Source organism: Heloderma suspectum, chromosome 1, assembly GCF_057233095.1.
Source record: "Heloderma suspectum isolate Gila_16-S chromosome 1, 16-S_ref, whole genome shotgun sequence".
Lineage (NCBI taxonomy): Eukaryota > Metazoa > Chordata > Lepidosauria > Squamata > Helodermatidae > Heloderma > Heloderma suspectum.
In genome coordinates, this window is record NC_139458.1 from 274,618,163 (window position 1) to 274,636,645 (window position 18,483).

General features: G+C 39.8%; 1 protein-coding gene across 2 annotated transcripts in view; it reads right to left on the reverse strand.

Moving 5' to 3' along the window:
- Positions 1-251: 251 nt before the first annotated feature.
- TAF1B (TATA-box binding protein associated factor, RNA polymerase I subunit B) overlaps positions 252-18,483 on the reverse strand; it is a 40,051-nt gene continuing 21,819 nt past the window's right edge. The window contains exons 9-15 of one of the 2 annotated variants that reach the window (XM_084826662.1): positions 9,904-10,051; positions 8,623-8,800; positions 7,928-7,974; positions 6,467-6,557; positions 5,102-5,172; positions 3,936-4,161; positions 252-2,548 (exon numbers count right to left, since the gene is read on the reverse strand). In XM_084826662.1, coding sequence (XP_084682788.1) covers positions 2,347-2,548; positions 3,936-4,161; positions 5,102-5,172; positions 6,467-6,557; positions 7,928-7,974; positions 8,623-8,800; positions 9,904-10,051 — 963 coding nt within the window. In that variant the 3' untranslated portion in view covers positions 252-2,346. The remainder of the gene's footprint in view (positions 2,549-3,935; positions 4,162-5,101; positions 5,173-6,466; positions 6,558-7,927; positions 7,975-8,622; positions 8,801-9,903; positions 10,052-18,483) is intronic. The other variant, XM_084826663.1, reaches the window with a different exon arrangement.

Here is an 18,483-nt window from a genome sequence, read left to right on the forward strand (position 1 = left end):
TGAGAAATGCAACTCCACCTCTGCATACATAATGTTGACTGGACTCAAAGCATTTGTGTCCCAGGCTCAGCACAACTACCATTTCAGTAAGCCTGGCTTCATAAGCCTATTAGCTATGATTACAGGGACAAAGTGCTGAGTAATCAAACTGGGAGTAACTGACAGAAGTATAACACCTTTTACTTCTAAATATCTGCTACCTTATTTGGCCAAGTAACACAAGGGCTGCAAAATAAACAGATATTTAGTTCGGTATACTGAATTTTATATTAGGTTGCTCCAGTGTCAAAAAAGCAGCACAGTTGGGGGCCAGGATTTGTACAAGATTGGCAGTTTACAAGGATATACACTTCACTACTGTGGTTATAAAAGAAAGCTGCACCTGTAATTAAGTATGCATCATTTTTCAAAAGGGGGTAAGCAATTAAACACAAGCCTTTAAAATTAGACTAGAGTAGCACACTTTTACACTGTGTTTGAAACAGGGTAGTTTAACTTGAATCTAGTAATGTCTAAATTTACACTATCATTCTGGACAATATCTTCAGTAAATAATTATAATTGGGAGAGGGGAAAGGCATGGAAATAAAAATGCACTAAAGCTATCCATTGGCAATCAAGGAAAAAACCAAAACAAATTCTGACCAGTTTCATGTTATGCTAATTTCATAAACATTGATTTCTTCCACCTGCAGTATTTGAAATGTCTTGTGGTAAAGGGGAGGGGTCACAAGTAAAAAGGCCACGTAGGAAGACGATACAAGTGAAAGAGCAGTGAGAAAGGGATGTGAGTTTGGGGGTGAGGAAGAGAGAAGCACTGTTGTCTTATAACTGGTGAAAATCTTGCCCACACATCTGTTTTATTTTCTTTTTATCCAGAGCTTTTAAGCAGATACTGCCCACACATTTCAAGTTTTTCTCTCTAATCAAAATAACGTTTAAAAAAAGCCAGAGTACTCAGGATTGTACATGATTTGTCAGCTTCTGTGCTGGGGAAATATTATCTTGTTCAGTCTTGGTGATCAGATTTCCTCAGTTTCTTGAGAACAAATGACAATACAACAAATGTATCAGGATTAGTCTTCTGGAAATGGGAACAGGATCATCGAACAGTAAATCTTAACACGATACAATGGAGCTCAAGGGAAAGCCAAGAGGAGAAATCTAAAGGGGTGAATGGTGGATTAGGTAAGCAATAGCCTTTTAGTCTCTGGAGAGATGATATTACTACAAATACACTCATTTATTCATTTACATTGTGGAAAAAAAAACTAACCAAACTTCTGTTTTAAAAGTCCAGGCCAAAATCTGAAAAGGCACCTCATTTTTTAAAGAACATTAAGGTTATGCATTGCTGATGCAGAAAGGCACACAACCTTATATGGTCACACTTAGGCAGCCTTAAGACTGGAAAGCGCTCACTGTAACAGAACTAAAGATATATGCAAGAATTTCTTTTGTTCAGTACCATTACACTGCATTCCTATGCCATATATTCTAATGAACTAAAGAATTCCACAAAAGGGAAGCTGAAGACATTTGGGCACCTAAGGTGAAAAATTCAAGCCGCTCCCCCTGCCACCATTCCCACCTGTGATTTAAAAAAATAGAATAATCTACAACTTGCCATCTGAAGCAGATAGCTCTCTGCCTTATGGATCACCCTCTTCCTCTTACAAAGTAGCAAGCTGCCACAAAACTGTAAGATTATACCATTAGAAAACTGAACATCAACTTCACAATTTTGTTTGAAAAAATATTTTTATTTCCAAAAGGTGACACTTCACTATATTAGAATCTATATTTGCAGCAGTAAATTAGACTACCTTTTTAACAGAACCCCCTCCCCCCAAATATATGCAAATATATGGATAGCATATGTATGGGGAAAACAGTCTTTGGTAATTAGTTGTATCAAAATATCATCCTTTTCTGCAATTTCCCAATATGCATGGACTGCAAGGTCCAGTTCAGATGTCACATTTCCAGTCCAACAAATCTGCTTTTAAATCCTGGGTTTGGGGAATGTTCAAACCACAGTTTCCCAGTTTGGGTGATACAGGAAACTGTGGTTTAACAAACCAGGCAGTCTTCTATGAAGTCAGGGGCCTAAGAGGAAAAGCGAAAGTGAGAGGGCAGAGCAAGTGCTCAAACTCACTGTTTCCACTCTTAACAAACCATGCAATGTTGGATGGGGACTATGGTATCTGAACCTAGGACAAATATAAACTAATTGTAGAATGGGTACATCTGTCTCATCTGATGATTTTAGTGGAGTTCATTGATCAGCTGTATAGGTTATTTTAGTTACTGTAGATCTTCACTCTTTCAAGATAAGTCTCTGGTCTAAGACTTTCCACTGTTATGAACTTTGAATATTCTGGATTTCTTACGAAGTTGTGAGTGAAAAAGTTTATGTTCTATTGCACACACTTCTTCATGGATGAGGGCGGGCTTTACCCGCAGGAGGAAGGAGAGAAGATTTAACATGAATTGGTAAGTATGGGGAAAATCTGATTCATTATAGTGTGCCAGATGACCACATGCCCTATAAAAAGAAGTGAGAAAAATATCACAAATTGATTTTGAGTTACAACATCCAGAAAAAGGGACCTATCCTATAATGCTAATGAAAGCTCTTCTTGTACCAATGCAACTAAACATTTAGATAGCACTTACAATCTTTTGCTATGCTTGCCCCCAGAATAACCCTGTTAAGCCATACTCTCCAGGACAGAAACTTGGGTAAGGTCATACAATTCATGAATGTGGAAAACCTTTAAGCCAACTCAAAAGTCCTGTTCATAAAATCAGGGGAATGGGTGGAGTAGTAGTTGCTTGAAACACAAACTGCAAAGAGTCTGCTCCACACGACAAGCTGTGTTCAGTGGCTCTTGTGCAGATCCACCAGTTTTCACTGCTCCTGAAAACCACCAACTTTGGCAATTTACAGTGGCATGGTGCAAAACCTTTACCTGATCCATGTAGAAAATTGCTGCACATGAACAACTCAGTGTGTTTAGTAGTCTCAAGACTGCCTGGATTCCAAGCACCATTGCTTGGCCTGCCACTGTTTGCAGAATTAGAAATAGCGCCTTTTGTGTAGGGGTGTCCAGGCGATGGAGCACTCTCCCAAGGGAAATCCCCCTAGCTTCATATTTCTGTTGGAGTGCATTATGACTTGTGTGCTCTTGGTTTAATTTTCTCTCTCCCTTTCCCCCACACCCCCTCTACACACACACATGGCTGTCTGAACATACTATTTTACATATGTTATTTTATACTTTCTTATTCAACTTATAAGACACTTTATCACTAACAGAAAAGCAGGATAAAATAAAGCTTTGAAACAGACACCCCATTCCTTCAAAATAATACGTTTGTGAAAAGTTCATCCAGAAGTGTATATATATATTGGTTTTTAAGGGAAAAAAAGAAGAGACTTGTCTTGGCTCTTCCTCCAAAACTGAAAACCTGACTACAAGCTATGGATTATACTGGGAAATAAGTGACATTAAACATTTATGTCTTGATTTACACTGTCTATAATGTTATTTTATTGCATATGATAAAACACAGGACAACATTTCCACAGCAAAGGAAATGGGCCCATACCAAAACACACTCATTAAGTGAAGTGAGACTTGGGCATTTCCCTCTTCTCCTGTGTTGTTATCTCAACAGTGAATTCTATCACCAATGCTTTATTTTTAGGTTCACAATGCTGTTATCGTTCTTCTAAACTCAAGAGAAATCCAATAAAGATGCAAACACTTTAACATAATTTAAAGGTAACAAGGTGCTACTTTTTATGTAGGCCTTTTCAAGCCTACAGAGTCCACAATTCCCCATTTGTACAAAATGTTTTAATATATAATTGATTTTTAAACCAACACATTTAGCACACATTTTCAATAGCGGTGTCAAATACTTACTTCTCCTTGCACAGCTTAGTTGTACACAACCAGTAGTCTCTGTTCAAAGTTGTAAATATGCCGCCTTTTTGTTGCAAGACTCCAGCAAGACTGTGCCCATGAAAACAGTTCAGTGCTGTGTTTTCTTCAGTCCAATTTAGCTGGAAAACTGAAGGCGTTGGCTTCTCGGTAGGTTCTATGGAGCCAGACAGTGCCCTGAATTGCCTTTGAAGGTCCACTACCATTTCTGTTAAAAGTAAAACACCACAATAAGCCACAAAACATTTTAAGATTGTTTCAAGTAGATAAAGCCCAAACCATCTGTATGGTTCACACAACACACCCAAATGCTGTATAAAATTTACTTCCCAAAGTTTAGAAGTGGTAAAGTGTTAACAAAACTTAAGAATCTTCCTGAAAAATTTGGGTGTCTCATGACAGGCACTTTAACTCAACACGTAAATACTTTTCAACTCTCGGACCAGTCACACTCAGAGAAGAGTTAAACTGAAGAAGAAAGAGGAGTGTGAGTTGCTCTTTAGAGAATACTACCCCAACAATGGCATTGTCTGTGTGAACATGACAGGAGTATGGCACAGTCTTCCCCTTTTCCAAATGTTGCAACCACCTATTCCCAGTGTAGGTGGCAGAGCCAGGAAGAATGCAAGGGGTGGAAGCCAATGTTGCAGACGTCCGCTCACACAATGAGACTTTTCCCCTCTCTCCTTTCTTCACAGCCCCACTGTGCCCCCACAAAATCTGCTGCGTCCCCCAGCTCTCCAGAGAACATTTTGAGGGCTTACAGGATGCAGGGGGAATCATCCCCTCCTGGTTCTGCTGAGAGAAGCAGTTCCATCAGCAGAAAAACGTCATTGGATTTCACCCAAAGATAATCCAAAATGACTTCATCGATTGTGATTATTCTAAGGGAAGGCTCAGTTATTACATACGCTTGCCAATGTAAGGGTTAGGGCAGCTGGCTACTTATGTGAGTAGGGCAGTTCTGCTCCTTCTTCCTTGCCCTGGAATGATTGCCCCTTCCCCCCTATGCACCATTGTCATGTCTCACACATTCTGGTAATCTGGTTCTAAAAACTAGTGAGGAACACGTTTTCATTTCAAATTGACTGAGAAAAAGTGTTATGATCATTGCTTTAGGCAGGCAGAGTAAAAGAATGTACGCTTACGTCTTTTCTTGAGAACAACAGGTTTTTTCATGGCTGCATATAATAGTGGTTTCTCACATCTCCATAAACGCCTACGGATGAAAAAGTTGAAATATTGGTGCTGGGGGAGACACACCATACATCTAAAGAAACCCAAACAGCCATATCCTTAACTAGGCACTAGACGTCTTCTGGAACAGCCTAACATCACAACCTGTTTGATTTCATCATTCTACCACAAATGCAAATAGTGAACTCTTTTCAATTAATATTGTTGTGTGATTAATTAGGGGAAATGAATGGGTACCCTAACAAGTCAAATAGCGGCGCCTGCTATTCCAATCTGCTTTTAATTAATGATGCTTGTCTGGAATTTTAAAATTGTTATTGCTCTGGGTTTTTTTTAATTTTGCTGATCTGGATTGGAATGTTTTTTAATGTTTTTAATCTTATGTTTAACGCATTTCTTACGTGTTTTATATTTTAAATTGTGATTGTATGATAATTTATAATATTGAGTTGGATCCAGATTTAGGCACACACAACAGGACTGATGGCAGTGAACATCCCCTTGCCAAGGCAGCACCCCCTACCCACCCACCCCAGTTCTACATAGTCAGAGGATCCTGCAGAATGGGGCAGGCTCTGTTCACGGAAGGTAACTTTGCTATTCAGGGATTCTGCACTTTCCTTCCTCAGCCCCCTGCACTACTCTGTGTAACAACTTTGGGGAACTTGAGGGGCTGCTCAGGGGAGGAGGGGGCAAGGAGATCTGCTTCTACCAGCCCAACTAAATGCCCATGCCTAAATCTGAATCCAACTCATTCTTTTAAAATCTACTCCTTCTAGTGTGGTTATATTGTAAGCCATTTTGTGGAGGCTATTTGCCTAGAAAAGTGGAATATAATACTTGATAAAATAAATAAATAAATAAAACAGCTGCTGGGTTGGGAAAACAGCATGGGGAAAAATAATTAAACCCCCTTCCCCACAGAGCCATGGTCCTGACTTGAATCACAAACCTCCCCTTTTCCTGTGGCTATTTTTTTCAAAAATTTAAAGAGAGGCAATGCAACATGGATCTCTATCATCTTACCTAGTTGAGGCCCAAGGCACACATTTTTTATTTCACCCCCAAACGACATGGATTACAAATCAGTATACCTTCAAGACATTATTTTTCTTCTTTTTTAATAGTAGCAGTGGTATAACAAGTGGAAAGAGGACCCCACCAAAATATATCTAAAAATATTTATACATAAAGAAATAGATTTCCTAACACAAATATTTTGGTGTACAAATCTTAATTCATATCCTCAAGTATTATTCACTGTTGTCAGTCACCTAGCATTTCTCCAAGCCAAACCAGAAGATCTCTGAACGTACCTGATTCTTTCTTCATTAAATTTCTTCTGCTCCAAATCTAAAGCGTCCTTTACAACAATGTACCATTTTCCAATATCAAAAACTGGACAGCCTGTAGTAAAAATTAATGTGTTGTGTCTTAATTTTTACCCCTCTATTTGCTCAAGGAACATAAAAGCAGTGTTTTAGCCTAATGAAAACTGTGCAAAGTAGAGCAGGCTGAGCGAGACTAGCCTGATGCCCAAGCTCTCACACACCACACTATACTGACTTCCTTCAAACTGTGGTAAGTACTGCCCTTATTTCTTGATACTCTAGGATATCTTGCTTTAAGGGAATGTTTGTATTAGCAGAAATCCATAAGCCATAAGTCCAATTTCTAATGGATGTTCTCTCTAAGGGAGGGACTGGACCTACATGATTTGCACTGTACTCTACACCAAAAACATTTAATCTGCTTTGTTACCCCATGAAACAATAGTCTTCTCCACCCTGTAATACCCCTTGGAGGGACAAGAGCTACCACTGACCTACAAAATCTGGAAGACATTAGTATATGACTGGGTTGCATGACACAAGGGTGATTAATAAGCCATGGTGGCTTGTTAACCACCCCCACGCATGCCAGTCATGTGCCAGCTGGTTTCCTTAATTACCCTTGCTGGGCACAGGTCGTTGTGATGTCTGAACAAGGTGAGCGTGGGTGGCTGGAGTGGTTAAAAAACCACTCAGAACCCAGTCTTTTGCAGGGTGGTTTGTTAACCACCCCAGCCACCCAGCCTCGCCAGGTTTGGACAGCATGACAACCTGCACCGGGCGAGGGTAATTAGGGAAATCAGCCTGCACACAAGTGGGGTCATGCAAACCAGCTCTATTAGTTAACTGTTTAGTATTAACCATGGCTGAAGCCAGCTCAGAAAAGTGAGGGAAATTTGCATTCAAGCAGAGAGGGAGGAAGGAAGCACATGATCCTCTGGCCCAGGGTAGGCAACCTGGTGCTCTTCAGATGTTTTGAATTACAACTCCCATAAACCCTGGCCACTGGCCATGCTGGCTGGAGCTGATGAGAGTTGAAGTCCAAAACATCTAGGGGCTGCCAGGTTGCCTACCCCTGCTGTAGTCACTCCCTGATCCCTTTACTGCAATTAAGGAATAGGCTACATTACATCTGCAGTCACCCATGCGAAACTCTTACATTTCTGAAAAACAAATCTGTTAGTTTATTGGCATTTGATATACCACTTCTGCATCAGTCTAAAATTTAAGTGACCACATTTATTCAGATGCAGCTTGGAAGCCATATGTAAACATCAGATGTTTCATTTCATGTACAGATTTTGTCCTCTCTTTCATACATTTGAATGATTTGACAGCTTCTTTTCAATTCACATGGTGTACCAAATAAAACTTCACAACTGTCTCACATATACACTAGCATCTCAAAAAAATAGCTGGTATTGTAAAACTTAAAATGCTTGGTACCTTCTTCATTGTTTTTGTTTCTCTCTTCAGCATAGTTTGCTAGTAGCCTGAAAATACATTAATCAGATTTACTGTTTATCGGAATCACGATCCACATTTTTCAAGCTATTCACATATTTAAAATTTGAATGATTCTAGCCAAAACATTCAAAGGCCTTATTTCTAATGTGAAAAGATTCAAACATTGCTTTTCCTCATGCACAGGCCACCAAAACCCACTTCCATGTATGTGGTTCTCAATTTGCATTGGGCTTTGTAACAAGAGTCTGCCCGCTTTCACTGAACATTTCCATAGCAGCACCTGCTGTCATCAGGGAGGTGTGACACTGGTGTGGTCAATGCAGCACAAGTGTTGCATCCTGCTGCTTGGAATGCAAGTTTTATGCGCTTCCACATGGGATAAGAAATATCTGAACCAGCCCTATGTTCAATAAAACCAGACCTTTTAAGAGCTGTAATGACCACTGTTGTTCTCACTGACCAAGCGGGAAATGGCAAAAGGAATTCTAGGTATCATGCACAGATAAAACAATGGAATGTTAATATTAAGCAAGTGATATGTTACATCTCACTTAATCCAACTTTCATTTGTTTAGTCCTTGGTAGTTAAGGAGAACATATATCTCACATTTTTGTGGTTCTGAGCCCGCAATATGTTACTAAGTTTTGTTTGTTATGCAGTAATACACACTTACCACTCATAGTGGTCATCCAGCAAGAACAGAATTTTCAACACCACTATAACAACCGCCATGGCAAGAATATCATATTTCACTTTCCGAGCTGATTTATTTCCAGGATGAAGCGTCAGGAAGTCTGCTTTGCCAACACCAGTTTTTTTTACCACTCTGCAAGTCCACTTGTGCATTTCATCTGAAATAAGAGAAGATTATAAAATGCGGGAAACTTCAAACGATATAAACTTTCAATGCAGAAAGCAAATTCTGTGAAGGAATTAGCATATCTGCATGTAGATCACCACCCATGACAATCTGCCACATGGGCTGCACACTAATTCTCACGTTGCTGTGTAGGGATTTTGTCAAGTTTGAAGCAGCTATACTGTTACAATCTGAAGCATGCTCACTTGGAAGTAAGTTCTACCAACATGAATGAAACGTACTTGCAAATAAACACGTTCAGGACTCGTGCTCCACTAAAACAAATGAGATTCTGCATGGAGAGCTCCCACCCAGTTAATGTTGAAATAGTTTCAACAAGTATTACTTGTTCATCCTGCAGCACTCTGCAGTAAACAGGCAATTTACTACATTTACAATATATGTCCAATATATAACCAAATTTTTCATTTGTATAAAAGTATACAGGAGGCACCCTGAACACTGTATGTTCAATGATCAAGCTTCAGTTTATCCTAGTTACTTTGGGCATAATCCAGTCAAAGTTAAGCACTGTAAAGTTTCATTGATTTTAGCAGGAGAGCGATCTAAACAGGATAAGATTAAATGGACTCTATAATTCTTAATGTTGGTCTGTTGATGTCTTCATGTACAGCAGAAATAAGGTTTGAGCAGCATTAGTGCTAATGATCCATGGTTTAGCTTTTATTTTAGCATTAAAAAAAGAGGGACCTTCATTTTTTTTCTTCTACACCAAGTTAACAGTAGCCGCCATCCTTGCATTGCTGTACAGGTATTTGCAAAGACACAAGGAACAAAATTTCTTACTTTTCCAGTTTAGCAGGGATGTCGTGAATCAGCTACTTCATTGGATTTCAGCCGGGCTGTCAGTGTCTACAGCCTGAAATACGTACAGTGGTCGCCTGCCTATATTTCTGATTCCCAAAAGGCACAGCGATTGCTTATGCATCCCACAAGTGACCCCCCCCCCAATTCAACTTCCAGTCTTCCCCCCAAATAACATTCTGATCAAGAAGTACATCCGAACTACTAAAATGTGTTCAAGTACACCACTATTAAATAGGTACATATCATCCCAACCAAATGTGCCCTTACCAGGCAAGTTAACTTCCATCAAATACTTGATGCAGAGAATGTTTGGATGAAGGAAGCTACTGTCTGTTATTTCTGGAAAACAAGGTAGCTCTATGTATTCTACAAGAGCATGCATTTTTTTATGAACATCTTCGTACTCAGGCCAAGACTAAAAAAAAAAATATGGAAAGTATTAAAAGATGCATTTTAAAATCTAGAATTCTTCCTGCAACACTATCATCCCACTGAACACACAGTTTGTGTCTATACAGAAATCGGAGCTGTTTCTTAGTGACTCTACGAAGCACCAAATATGACACAGGGTTGCTCTTTTGCCCTGGAACTTTGTCATTATTCTCTTTTGAGCAACACCTAACCAAAATATAAATACAACAACAGGAAGAACAGAACATTTCCATGAGATCTATTATCAGTTAAGTAAAACCACTTTAGTTCTGTAAATGCACAACATTGCAGCTTTGTCCTTTTAATTACTTCAAGGAAGATGCACAATGGAGTATTTTGGGCACAAAGTAATATTTGTAATACAAAATCTAAGACACATATTTCATACTTGTTAAAAACCGTATTTGTAAAGGGAGTTACAATTCAGCAAAACTTACATCCTAATCCTAACGAATAACTTTGTTTTCAATGGAGCTTAATTCAAACTGTGCCTAAGGCATAGCAGAAACTTCAAGCTTTTAATGCATTGATTCATACAGTTTTGTGAACAGGAAGAGAATAACAATAATCCTTCAAATATAAAAGGACTAAAAATTAATAAATTCCATTTTAATTTAGCTAACTTCAGGTTGCATTACAGCCTCATTACATGTTTATCCGATACTTTGTTTTTATTGGATACTTACCTAGGTTTTTGGTATTTAAACCTAGAACAAAATTAAACATATAAAAATGTGACATGCTGCGCCCAGAACAGGCCTTTCCTGCCTCCCATTGTAGCCCGAAAAAGCTACTCCTGAAGATTAGGGGACCTCTCTTGAACAGCACTCAGTGCAGTACAGGGGGCTGGAGCAGAAAGGGAGAACTGGAAAAAAGGGAGACCCACCCAACCACAAGTGCCTTCTGCATGCACAACAGCACCTTGGATCCAAACCATTGATCCGGTATAGCAACTTAACATGTTTCTTTTTTCAAAAGTTCATTTAGGATTCTGGCAATAAAACATCCATTCAAAAGTTTCATTTTTGTAACATTTCCATTAAACAAGAAGCATTCTCTGGGCCCCAGAGAATGTGTGTGTAATTCCAGCAAAACGTTTTACTCGTGCATGTAAATGCTTACAAGCTCTATTAGGCTCACACTCTTTCAGAAAAGCAAGGTTTTTTTCCCCTAAAGTAACCTTTCCACCTGAAGGACTTTTCTTGAAAAACAAGTAATACATGTATTACTGGACTGTTGTACATCAGGGTTTACGTTGGTCTTCAGACATTTCAGGACAGTAGCCATAAAGCAGGATTTAATAATGATGAAAGCCACAAGTTGGAAGCAATATGCTTTCCTTGATATTCCACACATAAGAGCCCTAAAGGCATACCTTTTCAAATATTTTGGAAAGAAACATTAAAAATATGTGCCTTTCAGGATGCAACTGAGAAAAAACACTCAAGTAGCTTACTGAATTGAATCTGCTGGCAAAGTTTTATTCCTACGGACATAAGCTGAAACAGAAATGTATCCAATACAACACACTAGAAAGTAAGCACATAAGGGCTATTCAGGGAAGCAATGGCCTCAAAGCAATTTTTTAATCCTTATTTAAGATACAGCTAGAGACAATGGAACAAATTCCCTAGGGAAGTTGCAGAAACTTCTTCCATGGAGCTTCCATGGAGAAAGTCAGGTCCTTTCTCCAGGTGAATGAAAGAAAAGTAGCTGAAAGAAAAGTAGCATTACAAATTACCCACATGTCCTAGCATAGATGGGAAAATATCTTATGCAGAATGATCGCTTTTGTTATTGACAGCACTGTGCACGTGGTGAGCCACATCCACCAAATTAACCAGTGAATAGCCTAGACAAGGGTGTAGTTGTCTCCCCAACCCCATTTTTAATCAAACTTCACACTTAAAAAATTTAAGCACACTGTAAGGCTCTTTTCTTTTCCCAGCACCGGCTGACTGCACCGTAACTCAATACCTTGGTGGTGAAGCAGAATCCAACCCAAGAAATGCCCCCAAGATTCTCTGCAACGCCACACCACTTGCATAGCATGGGACAGCTATGTGAGGTGGCAAAATTACTTGCTTGGTCTCATCACAATTACTCGGAAGTGCAATCTCTCACCCCACTCAACTTGTCTACAATCCTCACACTCCTCCAAAGTTTCTATCCCACCCTAGCACTGCTATTTTTAGGAGACCCTGATTGAAATTAACATGAAAAGAATTATAGCAGTGTACATGACATTTGCAAATGACCATTTTCTTAAACATGCATATGAACAATGTAACTACTTCCAAGAAGTAACTGTTAAACTGTTTTCAGATCTGTTTATTTAAAACGAAAACAATTCATACTGTTTAATCTGCCACAGGGCTTAATTTTATGGTAATGATGTGGAGGTTATTGAAAAAAATGGCAAGTAATTTTCAAGTACTGGATGATTCTACCATCTGGACACAGTCATGGTCACACCCCAACTAAAAACAGGTACTGTTCTGCTCCCTTCCAACCCTACTATTCTATGATTCTATGATAACCTAAGTATGTACTCAGCCATATAATTTAAATAGAACTGGAACAAGCAGGAACTGGAGAGGAGCACATTTACTTTACCCAAGGCTAGTCTAACGCTTCCTCTGTCAAATACATAATATTGAGATGTTCATCATATATCTATCAGTGAATACCTATCGCCCTTCACAAGCATGCAGATAGCTGGGGGGGTGAAGTCAAGGGTCTGTATTTACTGATGGTAGAAGCCTAGTGTGATTTTTCTTCACGTGTTTGTGTGTACCTACATATGTGTGCACACATGCTTACACACATAATTGGTGATCCTGTGCTATCCAGTAGGGAAGGGGTGGGCAGAAGGTAGATCTCCAGGTGTTTTGAACTTCAATTCCCAGCATTCCTGACCATTGGCTATGCTGGCAGGGGTATCTGGGAGCTGACGTCCCAAACTCCTGGCAATCTACCTTCTGCCCACCCCTGCAGTAGGGCAGTGAAACAGGGCTGCCTAAAGACAAAGTAGAGGTTTCTATGTATGTAGGTGATTTCTCCAGTATGCCAAAAACATAACTTTCCTAAACAAAGAGAGAGAGACTAGAACATTAAAAAAAATTAAAAGGTCACATAACCTGAAAGGAGCAGCACGAAAAGGGTAGGAGAGAACATGTATATAAGCTGTCAGACTTGGACAAGCATGGAACTTAAGCTACAGCAAACAAAATGTTTGAACAACGGTGTTGTCATTGTACATTGCCTCAGGACCTTTTTAAAGCAGAGGAGACTCATAAATACTATAAGTAAATAGGTTTTAAAATGAGGGGAGAATTAAGCCCAGATAGTCCAGACAGCCGCCACTGTTCCTGTAGGCTTGTACCTTGCGTGTGTCTAAAGTTTGATTTTAGCATGCAAATAAGCAACAGAGCATTGTTGGAATGGTATAGCTGCTTCAGTGCCATTATCTTGGCAGAAAGGTGGGGTACAAATAAAATAAAATCAATCAAAGAGCTGGCCTCTCTTACGAGGTAAATCTCATGCCCCAAGTTAACTATTAGCAGTAAAAGTGCCCAGCTTTCAGAGTTTTCTAGTAACTTTGGGCTACATATGTGGCACATTTCAGTTTTATGGGAACTACAGGGGAGGATCACTTCATAATCTGTTCCTATGGGGATACTTACAAATATCTCTGTTCTCTCTAATGATTAGAGTATTATGAATTCTATACATACTAGTAACTTGTGTGAGAATAGCTTAAAATTTTGGGGATGTGCTTTTGTGTACCCCACTGTGATTTTAGGGAGAAGTATACCAATGTCGTATATCTAGATTTTTCTAGTAATTCTTGGACTACATGTATTTCAGGACTCTCGCTCAGTAGGAAGTACCCCACAATTTCAGTATGACATGTGCAATGAAAGGCAAATCTGTCACAGAGAGTATGAATACTATACAGTATTGGAATACAGAAAACTGTGATGCAACAAAGCTAGTGTAGCCAGTTGCCAATTATATAAGAGAACCAACAACATTGCCAATGACTACGCCAGATGCAAAATTTACAACCAAACTGTTACATGAAACTAATGACTTAGTGACTCAATACTTTGTAGACTGACATTTATAAAATACAAATCAGATTAAAATTCATTTCCTAATTATTCCCTTGTTTTGTATTTCACTTCAGCCTGCTAGTGTTTCATCCTACTTTTGTGTACTCATGCATCTGATGAAGTAGGATGCAGCCTATGAAAAAAAAAACATGAATGACACCATAAACCAGGCTCTTTCAAAAGATACACAGTTTTCTTTTGTGGCCTCACACACTACTGTGCTTGTGGAATTCAATTCTCTTTTTCTGATAACTTCTTGACTGAACACAGCCTTCCACAACCTGAGGCCTTCAGATAATTTTGGACTACATCTCCCATAAGCCCCAGCCAACATGGCCAGTGGTCAGGAATGCTAGGAGTTGTAGTCCAAACCATCTAGAGGGCATCATTTTGGAGAAGGCTGCTCTAACAATTCTAGGCTTACCTTCACACTTTCAATGGCCTCTAAGGCTGCAACCCTATACACACATACAGGGCATGTATCTGTGTATGAGTCATAAATCCCATCAAACTCATGTCTTTATTTAAAGCATCTGTACGCTTTACAGTCACCTTGAGCCCCATTTTTTGGGTCGAAAGGTGGGGTATAAAGCAAATAAATCAATAAATATGCAATCTTTCCATCTGAGTCAGTATGGAAAGGAACAATCTGCACATCTTTTAAATTCCATTTTAGTGCAGATATTTGTGAAAGTTTTCTTTAAAATGATATGCTAGTGAGATTTTTTTTAAAAAAAATCACCACAATCCCCCGCTCCTATTTTCAGTGGTGAAAGTGGGGACCATTTCATTAACTTGGAGGGAAGCACTGCAATTCACTACAACCACCAGGTTCAGGGTAGGGGCATACTTTCCTTTAAGCAGTGGTGGTGGTGGATTTCTTTTTAAAAACACCTTCTATTCTGTTACTGCATGCAGCAGCAGTAACACCAAAGCTTCTTTCTCATTGGCCCAGGTGCCATTTTCTTTCATCAAAAAGCTCCAGATGCATCATTGTTCTCGGATGTTATGAGGGGAAATAGTGGCTGCCAACAGGGGCTAATGTATTTTTGGGGTGGCCACCATCTCCTCCTCAATGGTCTTGAAATGATGCTCCATCCAGGGCTTGTGGGGGGGGGAATAGCTCTGCTGTTGTTGCTACCACCTATGGCAGAAGAAAAATAAACTTACAAGACAACAAAAGCTACCACCACTACTACTAAAAGTACATCCCTTCTTGAAAGGATCTTCAAGGTATTTGATGGGAAAAGGCCCACTATTCAGGGATCCAAATTCACTGTCCTCCATTAAAACCACTAAAATTAGAATTTCAGCAATTTTCCTCCCAGCTCTGCATCAAATAATCTTCCCAAGGCAGCATTCGCTTTTTGAAAAGCATCCAAGGAGTCTTTCATCCTGTGCATAATATCCAACATTTCTCCATGGTTCTATAACAATGCAGTACTGCTAAGAGAAGATGGATGGGAAGGAGAGAAGGAGAAACTAGAGTAAAACAAATCTTTAAAACTCAACAGCAGGAGAACAATAAGTTATGTAGATCTATTCCTACCTTGCTATTAAGCATAAAATATTAAAAGCACATACTGGCTCACAAGGGCGTTTTATCTGTCTTATCTAAGCCTGTGTGTCACATGAAGTAGATCCCGAGGAAAGGGGCTGATTATACTTCCAGAAACGACTTCTTTGTGATTTCCCCTTTCAAAGGCATGGCCACCTTATGGCAAGGTAGTGACCTGGTTCACACCCACAATTCGTGGGGCTGTGCACCGCACGCTCATCCTTCCACTCTGCATGAACAACCTACAATTGCCCCACTCATAGGTTGTTATAGTGACACCTGAACCCACACATCCTGGGTTGTTTATGGGTTAAACAACCCAGAGTTAACCTATGATTTGTTGTTATCTGGATTCAGGTTCAGATATCATGCTGACAACCTACAAACAGAGCGTTCATAGGTTGTTTATACAAAGTGGAAGGAGCTCTCACACAGAGTACATCCCAGCAAATTATGGGCTAATTAGGTTTGGCACCAGTCTCCCTGGGGAGAGAATTCCATAAATAGGGTACCACTGCTAAACAGGCCCTTTCCCCAGCAGCTGGTCACCTGACCTCTGATGGCGAGGGTGCTGGAGAAGGGCCTCAGACAACTATCTTAGAAACAGGGCAGGTTCTTGTGGAAGAAGGTGGTCCTTGAGTCCCAAGCCATATAGGGCCTTAAGAGTTAAAACCAGCACTTGAGTGCTTGGAAACTGACAGTGAAGCTGCTGAAAATTGGTGAAATATGTTTCATTTGCCCAGTTCCAGTCAACAGCAGAGCAGCAGTTTCCAAGTAGTCTTTACAGGCAGCCCCATGTACAACATATTGTTGTAGTCTAATCCAGGTGTTACCAGAGTATAGATAACAATGCCCAGGCTATCCATCACTGAAGGTACAGCTCCTTATTAGAACCACTTTACAACCATGTACTTTTGGTGCAGGCAATGGAAATACATATACTTAATGCAGTGCAGAAGAAGGAGTTCCCCATCTTTCAAATAAGTAGAGCTTTACATCTCACCATTCCTCTTCTCATTAGCATGCTTTGTCCTCCAAATACACAAAACAGGACAGAGTGTGTACACAACATGGGCAACAATGGTTCTATCACACCACCTTCAACTCTCTTAAAAACTACTGTGATACAGCCATTGCTACCTTTGGTATGTATACATTTTTCCTGTCCTACTATTGACTCTGGTCAAACAGGTTTGGCAGACTTTTGTAGTGCTTCAAAAACCTCATTAGCCAGCAATGACAGTGAGAGAAGAGAAATGAGTATGCACACCCCAGGCAACAATAGCTCTATCATACCACCTACAACTCTCTAGAAAAAAACACACATTAACTATCAGGTGTCTCCAGCTGAACAGAGTATAAGATTACTATTTACTAGTTTTAAAAGATTATGTTTGATGGTTATTTTAAAAAATATGTTATATATATTTGATTGATAAAACCAATAAAATGTTCATAGTAAAAAAAAAAATGCCTTAACATGAACGATGTCAAAAATTTCAAAATAATGCTCATCATCATCAGTATTCATTCTCTGTGTACATAGATATTTTATGGCTTATTTTTTTATTTCCTTTCAATGTTTGTACCCTGCTTTTGCTTTCAAAAGGAAGCCCCAAACAACTGACAATAACATACCAAACCAAATACAGTCAAATCGTATGCTCATTGCTAGTGGAGTTTCTTTCCTTCCCTGAGAGGAACCTCTAAAAGCCTACCCTTCTGAAGGGTTGTATCCAGTGCTGTCTATCTGCCAGCAGAAGAGAAACCACTGACAGAAGGGATTCCACCCCATGCACCCCCCCAAACCTGCTCCAGAATATCAGGGGACCCTCCAGAGCAGATTGTGGGGGGAAAGAGAGCAAGGGGGAGTCCCACAGCACAAGGGAAAGTCTGCCTGTGTGACTGTGGGTGTTGTTGTTGTTCAGTCGTGTCCGACTCTTCGTGACCCCATGGACCATAGCGCGCCAGGCCTTCCTGTCCTGCGCTCTCTCCCGGAGCGTGCTCAAGTTCATATTCGTTGCATCGGTGATGCTATCTAGCCATCTCATCCTCTGCCGTCCCCTTCTCCTTTTGCCTTCAGTCTTTCCCAGCATCAGGGTCTTTTCCAGAGAGTTTTCTCTTCGCATTAGGTGGCCAAAATATTTGAGCTTCAGCTTCAGTATCTGTCCTTCCAATGAGCACTCAGGGTTGATTTCCTTTAGGAGACTGTGGGTGTAGCCCGTTATATATACACATCTTGTTACAACTTTAATTCACTAGTGATATTTTAATAGTAAAATTGCTTTACTGCTGTTTCTTTTTAAAAACTTTGTACCACATTCAGCCCAACACTGAAAGATATTTGTTTCCCTCCCCAATGGAATTTATTGGTTTTATTTATTTTATTTATTTATTTATTGCATTTATATCCCGCCTTTTTTCCTCCAAGGAACTCAAGGCAGCGTACATGATCCTCCTCCTTCCTCCATTTTATCCTCACAACAACAACCCTGTGAGGTGGGTTGGGCTGAGAGTCTGTGACTGGCCCAAAGTCACCCAGTGAGCTTCCATGGCCGAGTGGGGATTAGAACCCGGATCTCCCGATTCCCAGTCCAGCACTCTAGCCACTACACCACACTGGCTCTCTTATTAGGTTTTTAAGAAACCTAATAAGAAATGGAGAAGAAGAAAGGAATGTTTAGGAAATATAGAGCAGTGATGCAAAGGGTGAACATGTATCTTCTAAACCTAATAACT